At 43.9% G+C, this 23,364-nt stretch overlaps 5 protein-coding genes across 5 annotated transcripts; 2 read left to right on the plus strand and 3 right to left on the minus strand.

The window, feature by feature from the left end:
• Positions 1 to 261: 261 nt before the first annotated feature.
• Positions 262 to 1,900, plus strand: Aspvir_000006 (uncharacterized protein; the record flags this gene model as incomplete). Its single annotated transcript, XM_043265152.1, has 4 exons — positions 262 to 530; positions 598 to 1,105; positions 1,165 to 1,776; positions 1,829 to 1,900. The coding sequence occupies 4 exons, from the start codon at positions 262 to 264 to the stop codon at positions 1,898 to 1,900; spliced, it is 1,461 nt and encodes a 486-aa protein (XP_043121087.1).
• Positions 1,901 to 9,034: 7,134 nt separating this feature from the next.
• Aspvir_000007 (uncharacterized protein) lies at positions 9,035 to 9,829 on the plus strand (the record flags this gene model as incomplete). Its single annotated transcript, XM_043265153.1, has 4 exons — positions 9,035 to 9,144; positions 9,199 to 9,323; positions 9,379 to 9,709; positions 9,763 to 9,829. 4 exons carry the CDS (start codon positions 9,035 to 9,037, stop codon positions 9,827 to 9,829), a joined length of 633 nt encoding a protein of 210 aa, XP_043121088.1.
• A 2,266-nt stretch (positions 9,830 to 12,095) lies between these two features.
• On the minus strand, positions 12,096 to 12,563 carry Aspvir_000008 (uncharacterized protein; the record flags this gene model as incomplete). The annotated part of the gene is made up of 1 exon (XM_043265154.1): positions 12,096 to 12,563. One exon carries the CDS (start codon positions 12,561 to 12,563, stop codon positions 12,096 to 12,098), a length of 468 nt encoding a protein of 155 aa, XP_043121089.1.
• Positions 12,564 to 16,512: 3,949 nt separating this feature from the next.
• On the minus strand, positions 16,513 to 17,826 carry Aspvir_000009 (carotenoid oxygenase family protein; the record flags this gene model as incomplete). Its single annotated transcript, XM_043265155.1, has 1 exon — positions 16,513 to 17,826. One exon carries the CDS (start codon positions 17,824 to 17,826, stop codon positions 16,513 to 16,515), a length of 1,314 nt encoding a protein of 437 aa, XP_043121090.1.
• Positions 17,827 to 19,881: 2,055 nt separating this feature from the next.
• Positions 19,882 to 21,634, minus strand: Aspvir_000010 (uncharacterized protein; the record flags this gene model as incomplete). Its single annotated transcript, XM_043265156.1, has 3 exons — positions 19,882 to 19,969; positions 20,022 to 21,196; positions 21,251 to 21,634. 3 exons carry the CDS (start codon positions 21,632 to 21,634, stop codon positions 19,882 to 19,884), a joined length of 1,647 nt encoding a protein of 548 aa, XP_043121091.1.
• Positions 21,635 to 23,364: the final 1,730 nt, after the last annotated feature.

Consider the following 23,364-nt stretch of genomic DNA (forward strand, 5'->3'; position numbering starts at 1 on the left):
GGATCAAGTTAGCGGTCGTACACGCGCACCCTGGCTTCAGATGCCTCCGAGGTATATTCTCGCCAGTTTACTCACAGCCACGGGTGGATTCCTTCTGGGGTACGTCGGCCATAGCACCCTGTCGCGGTGACGCGGTGTCCCTCTCAATCAACGAGCCTCATCTTACCCCCCCAACCGTCGATGGACGGGCATAACCCAAGTCCAAGCTGACCGGTGGTCCCCTCTAGCGTCGACACAAGCATCATCGGACCGGTTACGGTCATGCCCAGTTATGTCGAGTACTTTGGATCCCACTCGCCGAGCGTGCATGGTATCATTGTCTCGTCGATCTTACTTTCAGCTGCCGTCATGAGCGTTATCGCTGGCCGGCCCGCGGATGTCCTCGGCCGCCCACAGGGCATTGCGCTTGGCGCTGCAGTCTTTGGGGTGGGCGCTGCGCTCGAGGCCGGTGCGGTTCGGCTGGCGATGTTCATGGTGGGCCGAGTGATTGAGGGGATGGGGTTTGGTCTGTATTTTGGGACGCTAACGGTGTAAGCTCGCCTGTGCCCACACCTCCCTTTCTCCCTTCCTGTCTTGCTGATGGTGGACATTCGATAGGTATGTCTGTGAGATCTCCCCTCCGGACATCCGGGGCCCCTTGACGACAGGCCCGCAGTTTATGATCTGCACGGGGCTGGTAGCCGGGTATTTCACCTGTTACGGGACCGCTCGCATCGAGGGCTCGATGTCCTGGCGGCTGCCGTTTCTTATCCTCGTGGGTTTGTCCATTGTCTTCGTCACCAGCGTGTTGCTCTACCTGCCTCCATCACCGAGGTGGCTCCACCTGCATGGACGAGACTCGGACGCCGAAGCCGCGTGGGAGACACTAGGAGTGAAGCCGGAAGATCGTCAGATCATTGAGGAAGACCTTGAAGAAGGATCCCCAATGCATGCTCGTGACGACGGATCGATATCTTCTCAGTCGCCTGCCCGAGACACGAAGGAGAAGCAGCAGGAGGAAGCTAAATTCTTCGACCTATTCAAGAAGGATGTTCGCGGGCGGACGATGCTGGCTGTCTTCCTCATGGGATTCTTGCAGCTAAGCGGAATTGACGCTGTGTTATATGTATGTGCACACGTTCGTCCCTGGTTCGCTTGGACATGGCTAACGTGGAGAGGAAACAGTACGCGCCTCTGCTCTTCCAACAAGCCGGCCTCACCAGCGAGGAATCCTCCTTTCTCGCCTCCGGAGTCTCGGGCATCGTCCTGGTCGTCGTCTCCGTCCCGGCGCTCCTCTTCGCGGATAAATGGGGCCGCCGCACCAGCACCATCGTCGGCGGGCTGGGGTTGACGATCACGATCCTGCTGATGGGCACTCTCTACGCGGCCAACGCGGTCCACCCTGACCACGGGGCCGCCCGTTGGGTCGTGATCGTCTGCATCTACCTCTACTCCGTGTTCTTCGCCTCCACCTGGGCGGTGAGTATCAAAGTCTACGCGCCCGAAATCCAGCCCCAGCACACGCGGGCCAAAGCGACCGCCCTCGCGCATGGGTTTAACTGGGTCTGTAACTGGTTTGTGGCGTTTATCTGCCCCATTCTGCTGGCGAAGAGTAGCTCGGCAGCGTATTACTTGTTCGGGGGGTGTTGCGCGCTGACGACGATTGTGTGTTTCTTTTTTATGGTTGAGACGAAGGGTAAGAGCTTGGATGAGATCGAGAGAGCGTTCACCTTGAAGAATAACGAAGACGAGGGGATAGGATTGAAGATGGGCGAGGCGATCTTGAAGGTGTCCCAGGTGGGAGGGAGACACAGGATAGGGGGTGACTAGGCGGCGACGGGCGATTTAGATGTCAGAGGCTCAATCTGGGGACGTTCGGGAATCTCAGGGCGACTATGAGCTTGATCTGGGAGTAGATTGAGGTCAGAAAGAAGGAATCAGAGTAAACAGAAATAAGTGGATTTACCTCTGTCGGAGACTACATTAGAGGCCTAGAGTAGCTCAGGAGGCTGGATAATAGGATGGGATGTCACAGCCTTTGAGAGGCTTGTGTTTTAGATTCCATTTTGCCGTCTGTACTTTGTCTGGTAAGTATTGATGATGAATCATAACCCTGGAATACACACAGCAAAAAGAGCTATCATAGCAATGATTGCCTCTGGTGACAATGCCATCTGGAAAGAAAGAAATGCTACGATGTATAAACTGGAATGCTCTATGGAGAAGTCATAAAATTCTTTGCATCTTGTTTCCTGCATCTGTAATCTCCTGAACAAGCTAGTCTTGCACATGATAGGTACCTTCTATGATGCCAAACCCATTCTAGCTTCACTTTGATTGTCGCAGTTTCTTGGTCACAAGACACTCTGTATCTGAGGATCATTGAAGACACTCCTTTTACAAGGATAGGTTTTGCTTGACGTCAAGTACACCATATATACAAGCAAGTAGGCAAGCTCCTCTAATAAGCTAGTACTTGTACTCCAGCACATGACTAATAATTAAGGTAATCGCCCCTCAACCATTAAAGAATTATGGAGCCGGAGGCATTAATAATAGCTGCATATAATAATAGTTATATAGATGGAGCTATTCCTCTATGCTATCTAAAAACACCTTATTATATTCATATTTCTCTATCCACTCCACTGCGTCAGTAAGAACGGCAGCTTTTAAGGAGAACTTATTCAAAAGGTTGTTAAATTCTACTGCACAGAATAAGGTAGTTATAGTAGCTGTTTCTGAGGCTAGAGTGTCAGGCTCGCGCCACTTTCTACTCTAATTTGACAGTTTATATGCGTACCCCTGTTCCTGGCCATGAGTCCATGACTATACTACATAGGTAACATCCAGTCTTACCTGTTCAGCCTTGCACTACTGATTACCCCTCCTCCCCAGGAGTCTGACCTTATAACAACTACTAGATCTTCTTTAGAGTTGCATAACCAAACCGCAAAAATCGAACCCGAACCTCACTGAACCCAGAGTGGTTTGGGTTCAGTGCCTAGCCTAGGGAACCGCACTGGTTTTGATTTCTCTTAGCACTGAATTGAATCTGTTAGGGGAAACTGTTAGTTATGGTTTTTGCAGTTTTTACAGATTAGGTGAAACCACCTAATCTGTTTTACCTAGATATCAGTCATTTCTAGGGATCTTCTAATATTTTTAATATCATTAGATAGTCCCTGATCTAGGCTATCTAATGATATAAATATTAATTTAAAATACCTAGTGGTTGCTGAGATATAGAGGAATAATCATTTTCATCATAGGGTGGTATGAAAGTGGTGTGGATATATATATATATATAACTAATAGTTAATAACCACCATGGTTAAATAATTATTTTTAACCACCCCCCATTCAGCCCTATAGATATTGAATTAAAATTTTAGATATAGATTAGTATGATAATAATTATAATAATTTTTGATTAGCATAGTGATATTATGATAGATAATATAGCATTTAATGAGGCATTAAAATTCAAAAACTATCAAAATTCACCAAGGGGTAGCAGTTTAACCAACTCAAAATTAAACTAAATCTAACCATGGTTAGTTAGTAGGGGCCTAGCTAGGCCTAGCTAGGCCTAGTGGTGGGTTTTTACAGTGAAACTGCTACTAACCCAGATTAGATCTGGGTTAGCTGTGGGTTCTAAAATTTGAACTCAAAATCACAGTGGTTCAGTGCTAACTAGTTTTAAACTCACCCAAACTTGCACCAAATGCAACTCTAATCTTCTTTCAAGAACTAGTTAACTATAAGGGGTGGCTGTTACTAGATTACTTAGTTTATGTACTATATTATCTCTAGCTAATATGTAAGAATAATAACCCTAACTTAAATATACTATGATTATATAGTTACATGGATATGTACCTTATTAGTAGAAATAGCTGCTGCTATGACTCTACTTAATTAAACTTATAATCTGCTTTATTAACTACTAACTAATCATAATCCTTACATACTTGGTAGCATGAGTAGTAAGAATATAATGATTATCTGTCTGCTATATAGTATGTATAGAATAACTTCTGCTATGTCTATAGTAACTTAGATGCTATAAATATTTAGCTTAATTTAATTTAGGCTAATGGTTAGGATTGGAGGGGGCGTGCCTAATGAAAGTATTAATATTTATCTTAGTAATATAGTTATTAGTGTGTCAAATAAAACTTCTAGTAGTGTAATTTAATATAACTATAGGAAGATATATATTAAGGGCTCCTTCTAGTATATAGGTTTACTTAATAAGCCTCTGTAGATTCTATTAACTACTTTATCCTAAATACACTGTGATACTATGCTACCTAGTATATAGATTAGAAGGATTAGATCTGATTACCTATAGAGTAATTAGATAATACAGGAGCCCTTTACCTAACTAGTTAATAATTAGCTTTTCTACTTGACATATAACTATCAGAGCAGTAGTAAAGCTATTTATCCTATAATAGGAGCTAGCTAGTACTGCATGCACCATAGGCAAAGGATAAACTATATATTTATTATAGCTTAATTACATTAGGTAATTAAGTAATAAAGGATACTAGAATATAAGATACTATTACTTAAGAGCTAAATATACTTGTTACAACACCAACACAGCCGCGCTAGTGCTAGGCGGACGTGACAGGCAGAATCCTAGAATGATAATAACTAACCAAACCTTAACTACTGAACCGCGGGAAGACCATGGTTTCTAGAGTAAGAGCTATATATAATTATAACCTTTTTATTATTACCTAGAGTTACTTTGTAGTGCTCTAAGATATAAGGCTAGATTTACTTAAATAAGGATTATATCTAATATATAACTAGGTAGTATATAAATGGTATACTAAGACTACTCTATTAGAGTATATAATATACTATCTCTATATTAAATATATACTAATGTATATACTACTAGGGAGGAATTATGGATATATAAGAATACTTATTATTATTATATCTAGAGATCTTAGTTTAGTTCCTTATATTTAATAATAATATCTTACTTAAATATAAGTTTACTAGTCTAATTTATTAGTTACTCTCTTACTATTAAATATATATACTTAATAGGCCTTACTTCTATCTTTACTATTATTATTCTTATATTATTTCTTAAACCATCCTTAATCCTATTAGATTATTATATTATTAGGCTACCAGGAAGGTAGGCCTTAGGTAAGTATTAGATATAGTCTAGGGATTATATTATTATACTCCTAAAGTTAGTAACTAGTAGGAATAATAGAGATAGATCCTAGGGTATAATAAATTAAATACTATACTAAATAAATTACTTTAGGAGTATTTATTCTGTACTAAAACTATTAGTAACTATATTATAAATATCTAGAAGTAATAAGGGTAAGGTGCCTACTTATAACCTACCTACTAATACTCTAAACTTAGATAATAATAAAGATATTACTTTACTTAAAAGATAAATCTTAGAACTTAAGTTAGCACTTAATGAGTAAGCTAACTATATTTAGACTAATATTTATAATTACTTAATATAGCTAGATACTTAGATTAGGATATTAATATTAATTAGTAGTGTCCTAGGACCTAAGCTACCTAAGGCTAAACTATTTAATAGAACTTAATCTAGACTTTAAGGGTTCCTTACCTAGATAAATATACACCTTAATGCTAATAAAGCTAAGTTACCTAGTTAGGCTAATAAGGTTATCTTTATAGCTACTTATCTTTAAGGATAAGTATAGAACTAGTTTAAACTATATATCTAAGAATATTATAAAAAATAACTATATAAATAGTTAACTATTATATAGAATATCTTTACTAGCTATACTAGATTTAGATAGTACCTTAAATAGACTTTTAGAGATATTAATACTAAAGTAATAGCTAAGAGAAGACTAAAGTAGCTTAGATAAATTATCTTAGTATCTATATACTTCTCTAAATTCTACTAGCTCATCTTAAATGTAGACTAGAATGAAAAGATATATATATCTATAGCTATTAGTAGCTTAAAGGACTATATATAAGATAAATTAGTATATATAGAATAATTAGAATAACTTAACTAGCTTATAGAAATTATAGTTAAGATTAATAATTACTACTATAAGTAGAAAATAGAAAAATAAGAAATTAATATCTAGAGAAAAGGTCATAGACAACTCTAGGGTTTAGTGCCTCTAATTAGTAGGGGAGATCCCAGGGTGCTAGGGCCTCTGATTAGTAGGGTTAATTAAAATATAGGATCCTAATTAGGAAGCTGCTAATTAAAATAATAGCATGTTTAACTATATGGAGATGACTCTCAGGGGTAAGAAGGTCAGATTTTAGGGTCTAATAAGGTCCCTATTTATTAATTATTATGTAGATTAGTGTTTAAGGGGCTTGCTAGCTAGCTTATAGTATATATATTAGTCTAGCCTATAAGGTCTAGGACCCCCCGCGCGCGCTTATCTATCTTAATAAAGGTAGAATCCAGTAAGAGAGATGAGCTATATAAGTAAGTAAGTAAGGAGAATTAATTAAGGTAGAATCTAGTAAGAGAGATAAGTTACATGAGTAAGTAAGTAAGGAGAATTAATTAAGGTAGAATCTAGTAAGAGAGATAAGCTATATAAGTAAGTAAGTAAGGAGAATTAATTAAGATAGAATCTAGTAAGAGAGAGAGCTGTGTAAGTAAGTAAGTAAGAAGAATTAATTAAGGTAGAATCTAGTAAGAGAGATGAGCTGTGTAAGTAAGTAAGTAAGAAGAATTAATTAAGGTAGAATCTAGTAAGAGAGATGAGCCGCATGAGTGAGCAAGTAAGGAGAATTCTATTCTAATAACTTAGTTTCACTCTTAAAGAGTAAGAATCCTAAGTATTTTAATAACTTAGTTTTATCCTTAGAGGGTAAGAAGTCTAGTAAATTTTAATAACTTTAAGTAACTTAGTTTCACCCTTAAAGGATGAAAAGTCTAGTATATTCTAGTAACTTTAAGTAACTTAGTTTTACCCTTAAAGAATAAGAATCCTAAGTATTTTAGTAACTTAGTTTTACCCTTAAAGAGTAAGAATCTAGAGTATTTCTATAGCTTAGTTTTACTCTTAAAGAATAAGAATCTAGAGTATTTCTATAACTTAGTTTCACTCTAAAAGAAAGAGAATCTAGAGTATTTTAGTAACTTAGTTTTACTCTTAAAGAGTAAGAAGTTCTATAATAGTTTGATTTTCATCCCTAGATAGCTACCTAACTTAGGGGAAATCCTGGCCCTAACCCCCTCCCTACAGCCCACCTGACCCCCTTTGATATCTTATAATAATAATAATTTATAAAAATCTTAGCCTCTATAATCTCTATAATAAAATTAGTTATAGTAATCTTACTAAATAAATTATTAGATCTTACTCTATAGGAGTGAAAGTATAGGAGGAGGATTATTAGAAATAGATAGGGAAGAACTTAAAGAGAGAGAAAAGAGAGTAGATATAAACTCTTAGAAATAAAGTAGATATAGACTCTATAAGTAGATATAGACTCTAACTATAGACTTTAGAAGTAGATATAGACTCTAGGAGTAGACTATAGACTCTAGAAGTAGATAGGAGTAGCTATAGACTCTATACTCTAGAGACCTTATAGTCATCCCTAATTAGTATAGTAACTATAGACTCCGTGCATGACACTGTTACTAGGGAATTATGTTAAGTGATACTTCAGTGTTCATATTATTGAAGAGAGTTAATTATGTGTGTTAAGATACAGAGAGGCTGGTAGCCAGGTAAATATGTATATATGCACATGCTCCCAGGAGTCCCAGCCCCTGAGACTATCATAGTGACCGATATTCAACACTCCCACTCACTGATTTCCTTCATAATGAAGGATATTGCAAAATGGCTGTGCGATGCCAGCTGGCCAACGGTGAAGAACTCATCCCTGTTCATGATGAGCTGGATGGACATCCTCTGCAACATTGCTCTTGGCTTTGTTGCAATATAAGGCAATTAGTAAATAATATTAGTTATGGAGTGATAGAATCCTAGAGAAATCCAGTTAATATATGAGGTGGGAGAACCCCACTGCAAGCCAGGACATTACCCTCCCTCAATGGATTTCATACACATAACACAAACATAGAGGCTTCTCGATTTATGACCGTATGCTCGACTCAATTCCCAGTAAATAACCCTTCATTGTCTCCAATGCTTAGCTATTGAGCCTTTCAGAGCTTCAACGTGGTTTATATAATTCAATAACTGAATTCTATCCTGAAGAAGCCCAGTTGAGAGCATCGCTATAGCTTCTGACAGAAGACACTGTGATTGGGCGCCATTATTGTTATTGCTTGTCTCTCAGCAATGGATTTGTAAGAACTGGTACATACCACCAGTGACTCTGTCTGAGATGGATCTACAGATAATATGTATGAATAGGGTGTGTTAACTGGTTGATTGCCCAAAACTTTCAGTATAGTGTCTTGTCATTCATTCAATTATTTGATTACGGTTCGGCAAATTCGCTCTCTTTTCTGCTAGTTATGTTGGTTTTTCAATGGATGGACAAACTTTCCTTCAATCTACTCTGTCACTGCACTTATTCCATCATAACTCATCTTGAACAACAGAAGAGTATTTCGGAATGCAGCATATGGAATCAATGAAGAGCATACATTAGAAACAGACTGCGGTTCCAGATTGGCTCCACCCTACAGTGGTCCATCCCAGGACCCACTTGGATGTTTGAAGTAGATCAGCCCTGTATTGCTAAAGGGGCAGATCGATGGTTTATAAGAATATTTCGAAGAACTACTCATTGTAAGCTTGGAAAATTTGTCCATCCTATCCTTACACTTTCCCTTCAAACAATCTATTCTGCTGGTTTCAGAAATTACAAGTTTACAACTACAAAATGGTTTGCCTCAGACGGTCTCTTGCCCTGGCGGCTCTATCGTTGGCTCACGTTACCTGCGCTCTTCCAGCAATAAACGATGTTTTCTCTCGGGCTCAATCCCCGACCGATCTCTGCGGAGACTATGATTATATTATCCTTGAAAATTCACCATGGATTGTCTACAACATGTTGTACAATGCCGCTCAGACGGTCGGCACGCAATGTACAAATTACGATGGGGTCACTACGAGCGACCAAGGAGGTTCTGTGGAGCAGCGTGACAGACATCAATTATGTCGAGAGCACGTAAGCTTTCGGACTTTGTGTCAACATCAGCCGCCTAACATGGACTTATCATAGGAACAACGTCCCCAAAGGGTACTCCTTTGTCGGCCTGACCCAGAATCTCGAGACAAAACTGTCCGCTATTGACTCAATCCCCGCAGTCTACAACTGGACGCGTACCAATACCAATTATTTTAAGGGTGCGATAACTTCGCTATGTCTCAGATCCGCCTTAAATACTGATAATCCGAGCAGGAAACGTTTGCTTCGATTTTATGACCAATGACATCAAAGGTGACTCGACTTCATCTTCGTCACGCGAGCTCATGCTGTGGCTGCAGTATGAGGGCGGCCAGCTGCCCATCGGCTGGACCAATGGACCGGCTGCCACCATTGACAACCTCTTCGGGACCTCGTGGACGCTATACGAGGATATCAACACCGACACCGGGATAACGGTCAGCAGCCTGATGCCTACCAAACAGTTTGAGGGCTCTTTCTCTGGCGATCTCAAGGACTGGCTACTCGCCATGGCCAATCTGGGCAGGTTTACCGAGTCGACATATGTGAATGTTGGCAATGCTGGGTATGTGTTGTTTGTCCTTATTGTCGCCGTATTCAACTGACAGGTCTGAATAGGACGGAGTTCTTCTACGGAAATTCCGTGATGAACGCGACCCTCGGCTTGCAGATCAACGTTGCGTGAAAATTGATTCAACGCAGGGTAGGTAGCATCTTCATTCATGAGTCCGTCAGAGCTTTCTCGCTCGCGACACGAGATGGTTCCAGTTCTGTGTCTTTATCCTCTACAGTACTCTGAACTCCGGACTCTGGTTGCAATCTATATACTGTAGTGTCCGGACGAGCCGACTCTTCAATATACGGATGAGTTAGGCAATCGTTGGAATAAAACACCACTAGGCTAAAAGGGTGCCCGGATGAAGTACTCTTGAGTCTAGGTTTTGTATCTATAATCATAGCAGCACAATATTTCGCCATCAATAATAAATCATGGTTGGTAAAGCGGCAACAGGTGTTAGCATAAACAAGCTTATGGAGTACCTTGTTATGGATTGACGCAGGCAAGATGGACCCAATGATAAGTATATTTCGCAACTGGGCGTGTAATACTGCCAGCTTCGCTTCGTTACGATAGCCTTACACCTCATTCTTTTCCTCCCCTCATAGTCTATGGTCTCTACCTTCTACCTTCAACGTACAGAGCAACAAGCCGGGGTTGACGCTGTATACTAAATATAACATGAAATGACGCAGGGAGTAGAACCGCCCGACCTTATAGAATCGAGCATTTTGCGCCTCGATGGCCGTGTCTGGTTCTAGAATATGACACGACTTGAGTAGCTGCCCCGCACACCTTCTGGACACCCTCAAGTGTTACTGCTGAGCGTTTGAGATATTCCTTCGCATTGATTTTGCGACAGACCTCCGCAGCTTTCTTACCCATCTGAGTGGACGAGAACGAGGCCCCCACTACTCATGGAGAAAAGATGAGAAATAACCAGTGGTGTCAAGGTGTGGCCAGACTGGTCATGTAGGCCTTTCTTTGTTTTCTTGGCTGGGAACCTTGAGATAGAGCTCATTCACCAGGGCCAACAGTAACAGTTGAGGCTCTCCATACTCTGGCAGAGCGACGATTAGCTGGCCACCGCAATTTTGCATTGGTTTTCTTCTGACCAGGGTCGACATCAACTCATTGCTAGGATGGCAATACAGTTTCGTGGATAAGCCAGGGTTGGTCAAGGGAAAGTTGGATGATTGTACTGCCCTTAACTGACAAGTACGGTTCGGTGACCTCTCTCCAAATTGACCAGGCCAAGATGTCCGACGAGTCGCTGCAGTGGGCATTTCGTAGTTTGAACTGGGCAATGGAGACAAAGAGAAATCCCCATAAGGTAGCACCTAGGGATAGCTATTATTCCTGCCATATGCTCCAAATGCTGTGGGTTTATCGCGGGGTGAAACATCTGAAATGGCCGGCGTCAGTACTCCGTAGGTGGTTGTTGGACTGGTCCACTATGGGTGAAGCAAGGGGAAGACTGTAATTTCCGGCCAGTTTGAGGTGCGGATGCTGTGTGGCTAGGGTCACCAAAACAAGGAGTGGGTCAAGCCATGAAATGCAGGTCCTGTGTTAGGTAAAATGCCCGTTGGAAACCCTCATAGTATGAGTAATACCAGAGGAACGCCTTGCATAAATTCTGTAAATTGCCCTAACTAGACCGTATAATGATACTACAGCTTGTTGTGATTCAGAGGAAGGTTAATTCCTGTTATTCTCATCTGAAAACATGAGGGTTTATATACAAGTTGAATATCAGATTGATTTTCAATCAATCTGATTCAATACGAAATAAATTCCGTACACGAAGCTCTATTGTCTACTTGATCAGACCTTGATTCACAACAGGATTGAACTGCTTCATCTACGGAGTACTCGGAGAGTGTCCGCGCAATTCCTTGAAACGGTCTAGCAGACTTTCTTCTTCTCTACGCTCAACCACTCCTGGTTACCTACTACTGCTGGCTATTCCTCCCAGCAGGTTAGGTTCTAAAGTTAGGGGAACCTAGCCTAACCTGCGAAAATAATAACCCTACTAGAACCTAACTTAGAATACCCCCCTTAAGCCTAAAACCTAGCCCAAGTTGGGTTTGACATACGTTTTAGTTGGGTAACCAAGAACACCTGCCTAGGTCTACTTATACACTAGCATTTACCCATACCATGGCATGTTGCGTGGCACAAGCCACCAAACAAATTTATTTCTTTAATACTAATAACATGACCAGCAAGCACTTAAGCATCTCCAAATTTTCGCACAAGCAGGAAATGTGAAAACTGTAAACTAAAGTCAAGACAGCTGCTACATCTGAGGAACAACATAGTTATGCAGCCTATAATTATCAGCCCATATATGATCAAAAATGGTATTGTCATGCATAACTAGCATAACTGTTCAGTCCCCATTGAAAAATACTTTGATGCTATCCACAACTGCGTCAGCACCATGAATAGGGTCCCTGCCTTCAGCTCCAATCCAATCACCATTACCAAGGTGCTGTCCTTTGATTATGTTTGGTTCACCTCCCTTTCCACCAACCTCATAGTGGCGGGACTTGTTTGTGTCGAACTCAATTGCGTCAACAAAGCCTATATCATGTCCCGCGCGGATGGTCATGCAAGTTATCTTTTCATCATCCTCGAACTCGAACGGTCTGTAGATATTGGGGTTCTGGTGGCCAACAAGCGGGCCCTTATAGCCATCATCCCAGGTAAATTGGAATCCATTGACGACATCATAGCCATCATAGCTCCGTCCCCAGGCGTCAATTTTCTTGATTTTGTGTTGTCCATGTTCGGCCTTGTAGTAGCTGCCTCCATAACCACCGTATGGGCCGTCTTCAACACGTTGCATAGTAGGCATGATGTTATGCAGATGCTCAGCGATACTGGGGAGAAAATGCTTGTTTGTTTGTGATGTTCGAGATCGCCTCGAAAGATAACAAGGTCATAGATGTTAAGAGACAAAAGTGCTGGTATAGACAGGGAATCTTGTTCTATTATATAGGTCCTAGCTGGATTGAATCACTTTCCCCAGAAAAACTGGACTTTAGTGCTGCATGTCTATGACATATCAAGCATACAGTTCCCCAAATCATACCGGCTACTTTGTTGGTTCAACATTGTCTGCGCGTCATACTATAACGTACTGCCGTCACGATGAGATGCTCGATGTTGTCATAAGCACAAATAAACACGAAGCCAAATCCATAATATAGATGGATTTAGAGACTATCAACTTTATCTAAGTCTAGACCTCTGAGAGAAGCTTTATTTCCACAAACGTTGTTGCTCAGATGCATTCTTAACTGAATTTGTATGGGCTAGAGACACAGATAGAGCCTTCCTATAAAGTAACAGTAAACTTTATGCTGATCAACCTCAGAATGCGAGAACAACGGAACAATATAGGACTATCCATTGCCGTTTGCAAATATCTACTAGCAGACAGGCGTTTCCGAAAGTTCTCCCGTTATACAATTAAAGCATCCTTTGATATCATGGACTAGCCTAGCCGTAGGGTTCCATGGCCGAAGAATAATGAATACAAAAATGTCCGGGGACCTCCTGGTATTTCCAGTTCCGCGTACCATGGAAACCATTATAGTGTTAAATTAACTATTCATGGAATTCTTGGTATATATTCCGCGGAGTATATTTCAGGTGGGCCTACGCTGGAATGTTACACCTAGCTCTGATATCCCAGTCAGAGTCCGATTGTTACGTTTGCAGTTACTGAGTCGCCTTTGGAGTGTTGTTGCCACAGAAGAAAAACTCAGGGAAGCCCTTCAAGTGATTGTTCTTGGTTATAGTATCCTTTGGTGTAAGAATCACTGGTTCGTATCCCGCATCTGGCAGTTGAGGTTCCGCCAACTTCCGCTGACAGTTCAAACACCTAGCCAACAATGCATACCTCTCGGATGACCTCTTTTCTTTCCAAGTCATTTTTCCTTTTGAACTATTCGACTCCCTGGCTCGTGCTCGAGAAGATATATTGTGGAAAACAAACATATTTGACAATCTTGGTGTTTGGTTCTCTCGGGCCTGCTTACATGCTTGTGCCACTGTATTTTCCCATTAATGGATATGTAGAGATTAGTGATTGAGAGATTTTTCATTCTGTCTTTTTCGGAAGGTGCTCCAGGAAGAATTGCACCTCCTGAGGAGCAAGCCTGATGAGAAGGAACAGAGGGCATATGTCCACGTTGCTATAGTGCTATATGCGCATACAGTGGGCTCCCTGAATGGCATGCAGTCACAGTGTCTGATATTGGCTTCCTGAGACTGTAGCTCCAAGTTGATTAAGTCATATAATACTATATCCCGCGAATCTTGTAGTACAAATGCAGGTGCTATGACCATATTCTTGTGACATTACCCTAATCTTGCTCTGAGACTTAATAATATTTCTGCTACAAATCTTTTCCAGTTTTTGTAATTTCACCAAAACTTCATATGAAATAGTGCTTCTGGTGACTACATCAACTTGCTGAGAGCTTGAGTTAACATTATAGGATTTTACCCCTAATCAAAATAATTATGGTCAATTAAAGAAGATATTGATATGGACTCAACCTTTATGAGTGCTAACACACCAGTAGTTTTCTTTTAATACCCATTCCACGGCACCACTGCAGCTGGTAGTATGCCATCTTGACAGTGAATTAGTTGTGATGTTCGGCCATAGTGTTCTTTAAATATATTATTGTTGGTTTCTAAAGAAGACAAATTAACTAACACCTTATTTATGTTAGCTTATCCTGCTGGGATAAGCGTTCCCCTGCTTAAATATTTGTGAACACTAAAGTCCTCAAGTTAGTGTCATTTTGACCCATCCGCGTCACCGCGTGCATGAATTAGGTAGGCTAAATTCTCAGTCTAAGGACTAAGACATATATGAGGTAATATGAAACCTTAACATCCCTTGGTAGTTAAGCCTTCCGCATGCATTATGCTAAGGTAATGTTATGACACCAACAGCCAGCCGCACTAGCCAGGGCGGATGTGACTGGTAGAAGCCAAAGGAATTAAAACTTACTAATCAATTCTGGAGTAATCCCTGAGTGTCTTAGAATAATACCTATTTTAGTGAACTTTCACAGAAATACTATTTAATAGCATTTAAGTAAATAGCAAGTAATATTCATGTAGTAAACCTAGAGTTGCATTCAGTCTAAGTTTGGGCAAGTTCAAAACCAGTTGGCACTGAACCACATGATTTTTAAGTCAAATTCTAGAACTTAGAACCCAAGCACTTTTGACAGGCGATAAAATACTGCCATATGGTACCGATATACGAGATGCCATATTGAGTTGAGAAGCAGATGTCGCAGAACCCCAGATCAGGACTAGCACCGATATCTCCAGGCAAGGCGGCTCAGAGAAGCTGCATGATTTCATCTCCCGCGTCATGGAGATACGCCAGCTGCAGCAGCGTATACCAGTCCTGCTCGCCGCCCCACCCCTATCCAGCAGCGGACCGTCGGGTCCGCGCCCCCACTCCAGCAAAAGACACACGGTCTGCGGGTAATTGAGGGTCTAGCCATCGATGTCAACCTTGTTCACGTACTGTTTTTGCTCGGCGGGGAGGCTCACATAGTTTAGAATTGCGACGACCGTCTGGGGCGGCCCGGTGGAGAGAGATCTTCTGCGCCTTGTCGTCTGCCATGAGCATGCCACGGTCGCCCTGGTGAATTGCCTCGAAGTTCTCCAGCCCGTGCGGCGAAGTGGATGGCGGGTCGGTTGAGCAGATCGCGCAGCTGTGGCGGGGCGCCTTTGTAAAGGAGGTAGTTGATTATGCTGACGGCCGCGCCTAGGCACGCGGCCGAAAGTGGGTTGTGGATCCACATGCCACTTAGACAAGCCGTGTAGAGTGGCATATATGATTATGGGGTGTTCAGGAGTGTGTCTTCCGCGGCTACGATTGCTCAGATGCTCTCATCATACCCATTGCGGCTGTTAGGGTGTGCAGCACGTATCCTGTCTGAGGATATGAGTATCAGCACCTTTCCTAAGTGAACCCTGCACAATCCGGATATGGTTCAGTCAGCACGTCAGGTACAGTGGGGATGGAAAGAACACAGTAGGGTTCATGCAGAGGGTTAGGGCTCATCCCCGCGTCTAGAAGGGCATCAATCACGCGCCCCATGTCGACAAATACTGCTCTCCAGAGAACTGAAGGGGGCAGAGAATCCTGTGACTGGTTCAGATACTTGAGCGCAGTGTCCTCGTCCCCTACCTGCATTGCCTCAGAAAGGTTTCCCACCCTGACACGCGGATTGCCGTTTTAACTGAGTAGTTTGTAGAGCCTGAAACTATGGAGCCCCAGTGCGTGAACCTACTCATATTGATTTTACCCTGGACCATATTTATTGGTTAAATGAAATATAATTGAGAATATGAGGTAAAACTAGATAGATCAAGCTTTTGGTGCGGAGGCTCCACAGGCTTGTATCTCTCAACAAAGCAAAAGTTTTCATAATGGGAAGAAAGGTTTGCATGATCAATCTGTAACCTAAATAATAGGCTCCAAGGCTCCCCTTCCACTAATGGGCTTCTCATCCGGTTCGTGCACAAAGCCTTGCTCTTGAGAGCCTTTTCGCCGAGTGGAGTCCACCCAGTTTCCATGTACTTGTGCCTTGACATGGAACGGTAGCTGCACAACTGCAATTGGCTTTTCAAATTGGGCTGTGTCGAGTACGACAAGATCGCATCTGTTAGCAGCCTTTTGCTCCACCATCGCGAGGACCCATCCATCCCCTTCCGGAGCGTCCTCCCTTCTTGGAATAAAGACCGGTTCTTGTACGGCACAGCTATCTCCAGGACAGAAAAATCTGGTTTCCCCCACCCCTGTGATCATGCATTGCCAACCCGTTCAGATTCTGGAATACTGTCTGCCCTCCCAAGGTAGTTTCCGGGATGGTCACATCGAGGAACACAATATTGTATTGTTTGGTCAAGAAACGCTCATCGATGCGGGGGAACTCGCATGGGAGATCGAGGATTACCCGCGGATCTGGTATGGAGGAGCCGGAAGGGGCAGTGAGATCCAGTTCCCAGCGAACAAAATCTCTCTTCGCGTCCGTATCTGGTCTGCGGCCATCGTCGGATGGGAAGAATGGAAAAGCATTCTCAATGACGCGGGAACTTTCAACCCAAATTTTAACGCCACCGTCCTCCTCATCCGCTTCCCAGGCTCCGGCTGTGTGAAGAGGCATGCAGTTTTGCCATTGATAAACCCGACATTTTTCATCCGCGGCCCAACTAGAAGGGCGCTTCGTGCTCTTCCGCCGAGGCACAACGATGAAGGCTGCGGGCCGGCTGTAGTTCCACGCCCAGTGGTGCCCACCGGCCTGCATGCGAGCAAGGCTGGCTTCAAATGGCCCCATAACTAAAACCAACCAGTTTACAGTGAGAGGACAATCGTGGATGAATGCACTCCAAGGCGCCTTGAGCCACTCTTCCTCGACTTTGGTCCCATTGGAATCAAGCGTGTAGGTGACCACATCCAGGCTAGCAAGGCCTGTTGCTTCATAGCCAAACACAACAAGCTCATTGGTGAAGGGGTCGATTTTGGGATGAGCAGTGAAGGTTCTGGAGCGGACCTGGGACCCAAAGGGATCGTACTTGAGCGTGGCAAGAGTGTCTGGATTGGCCGCGTAGGGTAGGGCTATCTCCTTTAGTGCGAGCAAGTGACCCGCCCAGTATACCAGGTTGGTATTGGCTGCGGAGTCGACCGCTCCGCGAACACAGGGGTGATAGGTAAAGGGGTTCCAGTAGAGACCAAACAGCGCCTTTCTAGCCTTTCGTTCCAGCCTGTAGCGCTCGGTCTCGATATACCGCATTTTCATGTCGACTCGTCCAAGATGGAAGCGAAACGCGGAGATGCTGCCGTCGCCATCGAGAGGAATGATTCTTGGATTTGGTGATACAAATGGATCCACCATCACACGATAAAAAGTACCATCGATCTCTTTGGGAATTTCGCCTCGGACGATCATGTCTCCGACTTCTCCTTCGAAGCGACACGGAAGATCCGATCCTGAGAGATCCAATGCAACTGTCCTCCTTGACTCTAAGCCGTATAGCACATCGGAGCCCGATGCTGATTCTTTCAAACTGGCCATCGACTATGATTACGAGCTATCAGCTTTTGGAAACTATCTGCGGCAATGATTAATCCCAGGAGGTGATAGAGAGGAACACGAACAAACCGAGTTCTTTTGTTAATGGGTTCTAGATGGGTGATGCAAGATTGAGCAAACGAAAAGATCCTGCAATTTCCTAATCCGGCGTTGTAGAGCTGGTCTAGAATAGGCTTTCCTTGGGCCCATAATAATCTTGATCAAGGGCAGTAGCGACCCAAACATAAATTGCTATGCTGTGATAATGTTCAATGCTATTTTTAGGGTTATATAACCCAAATATGTACCAACATTGAAGTTAGTCTTCGGGAATTTTGTATGGATCAGCAAGAATATCGGAACCATCACGCCTTACGTATGAGGATAGAACGCTAAAAAAAAGTACTGCATGGTAATTGCTGATTATCTTAATTATAGAGAGCATCTGATTGGGCCTAGTGAATGCAACCCAACCCAGTCAACCAACCGAATTCTGACCGGGAGAATGATATAGGAGATACACTTTCCTACAATACGGTTGATTCTCCGCGTGCATTGTTTTAATTACTGGGTTAATAGTGTGCAGGCTCCATGGGATAGATGCTTACCATCTGGTGACAATGACGATGCCCACGCCCATACAGGGTTTTTCTTCAAGCGTCTGACCCGGCGCCAGGAGTCTCGATGAAACCAAATATGAATTGACATTTTACAAAAATCTAGAAAGGGATATGTGAGTGGTAGTGGTAATACAAATGTTAACACAGTCCCTTTCCAGTCAGGGATGCCGGAGCCATCTTTATGGTCTTAGTTCAACAAAGGGAACATGTTCATACTTGAGATCACCTTCCACCACACATTCAAGTGGACCAAACCCATCGTCTCGCAAATGGTAACAGCGGCACAGAATATTGATTGACTGAGAGGCAGGGAGTGAGTAATTGAGAGGAAACAAATAATTGTGAATTGTTATTGTTGATCCTGCCGGTCCAGCCAAACAGCGTTCTAAACACCCTAACTCTGAAATTCCCTATCGATGGCTTGTACGGCCCTGTCGGAGGCTTTACACAACGTCCCAATGGATGTTGACGGCGGCAAGGGCGGGTTAGCCCAGAGTCACCGCCATCCAAATGCAGGCACAGGGGGATTCAGCGAGGTCCCCCACGCGAGGAGAGCACTGCACAGTCGGACCCGAAGCGCGGTTATAATCTATGGAGGAAATAGACGAATTGACTGATCTGCTAGAGAGAGGAGAAGGGTACGCGGTCCTTGAGACCGCGGCGCGAAGCCTCTCGGAGGCGGCCATAACCTTACCGCGAGAGGGACTGGGCGATCACTAAGGTGGAACTTAGGAAGCCGTCCTATAAGAACTAACACGCCTCCTGCCACAGCATGAGCCGAAAAATACCTGGGGTGCAGTCGCCGTGAGAGCTAACGCAACCAGTTCGCTACGACCGGACCACCATCTGAAATCACGAAGACCGTACCCGAGGGGCACCGGCGCGAAATAGTCATCCGAGCCGCAAATTTCCCTGACGACTTACAGAAGAGGACAGCAAAGGAGACAGTAACAGCTATTAACAGGCAAGCAGTGAGAAAGGGGCGATTATAGTGAGACGCCTACCCAGCGGCGACACTGTTATCACATTCATCAACAAAGGAACCGAATATGGGACACGGAGAACCCTGCAATGGTAAAGACGGCCGTCGGCCGCATAGGTGAGATCCAACAGTGCACTTACGTGGTGATCGCGAAGAGAATCCGAGCAGAGGACCTCAGGAGAGCAGACCCAGCGGAGGTAGCTAAAGAAACAAACTGATTATAGTATATTCTATAAGACCTAGAATATAATCGGCTGTAAACTCCGAGTCTCCCCACTTTGACGAAGAGATTGTCTGGTCCGCACACTCCGCTCCGTTATCTCATCTCAAGCCAGTATCAGGCGACTTAATGCAGCATTATAAGACAAAATACAAATCAATTAATATGACATACGTAGAAGAGTAAAAAATGCCGATATATAAATACAGGACACTAACTGTAGCTCCTTTTTATATTTAATTGAGCGCGAATTTAAACTGGACGCTGGGAATATCAGAGCTATTTTCTTCCATAGAAAAGGTGATATTCCAGAACTCAAAGTTACTGATATTGTTAGCAAAGTATGTTCACTCGAGAGCGGACGCTATCGACTTACTGGATAATACTGCAAGTTCCACCAACCAGTCCACAGAAAGATATCTCTGGAACTGGGTTGACAGTCCCGCCGACTACCTCAATCTGCAGACCATCGACATCGTTGAGCCCATAGATATCCCGCTTCGCACCAAGTGGGTTCGAAGCGAGAACGAATGTAAACTTGCTCGTGGAGTTGCCCAGCGGATATGTCAGTTTGAGTGCGTACGGAGTCACCTCTGCCTGCAACGCGGTTTCGGTCGGATATAGGTTGAAGTAGCCAATTGATTCATCGGAGCGAATCCACTGCACGACTGAAGGAGAGAAGGAGGTTGAGTCCTTTGAATAGCCGCCCACAACGCTCTGGTTGAAGGAATCTGTTCCGATGGTCAGATTGGCTGAGAGCCACGTTGTGATGTTGCGAGGCTCGTAGTCCGCTGGGGGAGCGTAAGCGTGCCCGGTATAGGTGTGCTCGCAAGAGAAGGAGGTCAGTCTCGAAAGAACATAGTCCGGTACGAGCTTCTTATGGAAATTCGAAAGAACGGCGATAATGGGGGAGATCTCAAAGTCGCCTGCGTGTGTCATAGTCCAGATCGGTGAGGTGGAATGCCACACGTTCTCCTTTCCTACCAGGGACCAGATCCAAATCGAGATGATAGCCACGTATTTGTTCATATCATAGCCGTATGAACGGTCCCATGGACCAGCGAAGTTTCTCATATTAGGGTTCCACAGCTGGGACTCATAGCCCCAGATATCCTGAATCACCCGCTCTGCATTCTGCCCGATAACAGAACTAGTCGATGAAAGGTACTTGGCGGCAATGGTCAGCGCATAGAGGGAGACACCGGCGTAGGTTGGGCCGTTGAACTCGGACAAAGTGTGGTTGTGATCAAAGAGCTCGAGGAATTCGTGGGCGTCATTGTTTCCCGAGGAAGTCATGTTGGCGTTGTTCAGGTGGTGCCCGGTCCATGAAGTCACCACCGTCCGCATCAACCAGGCATTTGAATACGCCGGGTACAAGTTATCTCCATCAACGCCACCAACACGATAGCTGTCACCAACGGTGTTGTTGTACAGGCTCTCAATGATCAAGTCCTTTACATCTGCAGGCAAAAGTCTTCCGAACTCCTCATAAATGAGGATCAGAGCGGTACCAATGAAGCCTCTCCAGTTGGGATCCCACGTATGATAGATCTAACTATTTTCAGAAGACGGTCCAAGATGCGGTTTACAAGGATAAGAACTTACACCGGGCGCATATGCAGGGCTGCCAACAGTCGGCTGCTCAGGATAAACAGTGTAGTCGCCATACCATTGCGCTGACGTATTCTTCTCCTGACCGGCAATCACATTCTTGAGGATCTTCACAGCTTCATTGAGGTCATTGCCCTGGTTACGTTGGAGTAGTCCGACAGAGTACCAGACGGTCGACCGGGTCTCGTGTGGACCTGCGGCTAAGGGGAAGTAAAAGTTGTGTAGGTAGGAGGCCGCAGGATCATAAATATCGTCTAGAAGAGTCATCGACTGGTCAAAGAGGGCCTGCGACTGCTTGCTCAACTTGGCTGAGCGCACCAAACTGGCGCCCAGCAGGCCGAGGCTGGCGATCTGAGACCAATTGACATTGAACCGCATCTTGACTTAGTTTGCGAATGAGCCCGAAAATCATCAACTCACCAGTCTTTATAGCCAGGGGATATTACCCTCGGGAAATTAGTCCCGACGATATTTCCCCAGGATTTGGTTCACTTAATTGCGGAGAAAGCCACAAACCCAATTGGCTCTGGTACCAACCTCGTGGTTCGGGGAAAATGACGGGGTTTGTTATCAGCCAACAATTCCCGGTTATCTTGAGAGGGGCTCGATAAGGTTTTTCCCTCTATCGTTGTCGAGCTCCGCAAACTGTGGGCCGGCAGGTCAAGTGATATGCAACGCGTTGATTAACGCAATCAATAATAAATATAATACAGATTGCCCGAGCCACTGGTGAACTCTGCAGGATTCCTTCCCCCCGCCCCCTCTTCCCCCCCAAAACCCAAACAAAACAAAATTAACTCAACTAGCTGGTCCACCCGAACAGAGCAAGAATGGGCGAAATTATCTATGAGAGCTCGACGGTGGAGGCCAAGATTGATGGATCGCCGCCGTAGCTCCCAAAAAGTACGGCGCTTTCTTGAGTTTTCTGACCGGCTGGTTGACCGTCTGTGGCTGTAAGTAGCAAATCCTGTGCCGTGACTAGAAAGCAAAACTGAAAGTCATTGCCCCAGGGATCTTCACCACTGCATCAACAAATCTGATCTTCGCCGAAGTTGGTATGAGCATTGTCAGCCCCGTCAAAGCGTCTTGGATCTCGTCTAATGAAAATTAGTCCAAGCACTTTATGCCCGGCGACTCAACATGCACAAGGGCACCTTCCACATGGGCAAATGGGGCTGGGTCGTCAACGGCGTGACTGTTGGGTGGCTGATCTTTGCTATCATATTCTTCAGCTTCCCTTATGCCATGCCACTTACAGTCGAGAATATGAACTATACATGTGTAGTGGTGGGTGGCTTGCCTATTTTGATTCTAGTGTGGTGGTTCATCGGAAGAAAGCAGTATAAGGAGAAGATCGCTAATGCAAAGGAGAACTAGTTAAATTCTAGTCGGAATATTTTCAGATATAGACTAGATTTTATTGAATCTACATGTGTGTATGAGAGTCTTAACTATCAACTCCCAACTATGGCAGGGAGAACTTTAACCTGGTGCATGGTAATGAGCCAGTGATACTTGGTCCCAACAGGCGCGCTACCTTTCTAGGGCGCATTGTGCGCTTGTTACTTGTTGGCTTGTTTGTTTAGTAGTCTGTTCGCCAGAGATCGGGCTCTTCTTTGTTTCTTTCTAGGTACCCGGATCGTTGTTTTAGGTGTGTGAACCGCTGATTGCCATGCCGGAGGATAGCTGGTTATTGTGTGATTGTAGAGCATTAACTCCCCGCCATATGGTGGGATGTGGTCGTGTCGGTACTAGATTGCCTTCTTCTAAGAGGTTTTCTTCGTCTAGGAGGATGGGGTCGATCAATTCGGTTGAGGGGCTTTGGGGGGCTTGATGAGTTGCTGTTTGTTGTACTGATTGGTGAAGTACGAGGATCGACTATTGTACTACTTTTGAGTCTGTAGTCTTTCTTCCCATCGAAACTGAATCTAAGGGCTGGTTGGAGCCTGTTCTTCATTATGACACATTTGATGACATATATGTAATGTTGATGCCGCGTACACAAGTATGAAAGACCTAGTACCATGATTTCTATAGGTCCATACGGTGATAGACCTTTAAGAATATCAGACTAATCAAACTCCCCTTTCCATCCCTTTGGACCAATA

The sequence above is a fragment of the Aspergillus viridinutans genome (assembly GCF_018404265.1).
Source record: "Aspergillus viridinutans IFM 47045 DNA, scaffold_1, whole genome shotgun sequence".
NCBI lineage: Eukaryota > Fungi > Ascomycota > Eurotiomycetes > Eurotiales > Aspergillaceae > Aspergillus > Aspergillus viridinutans.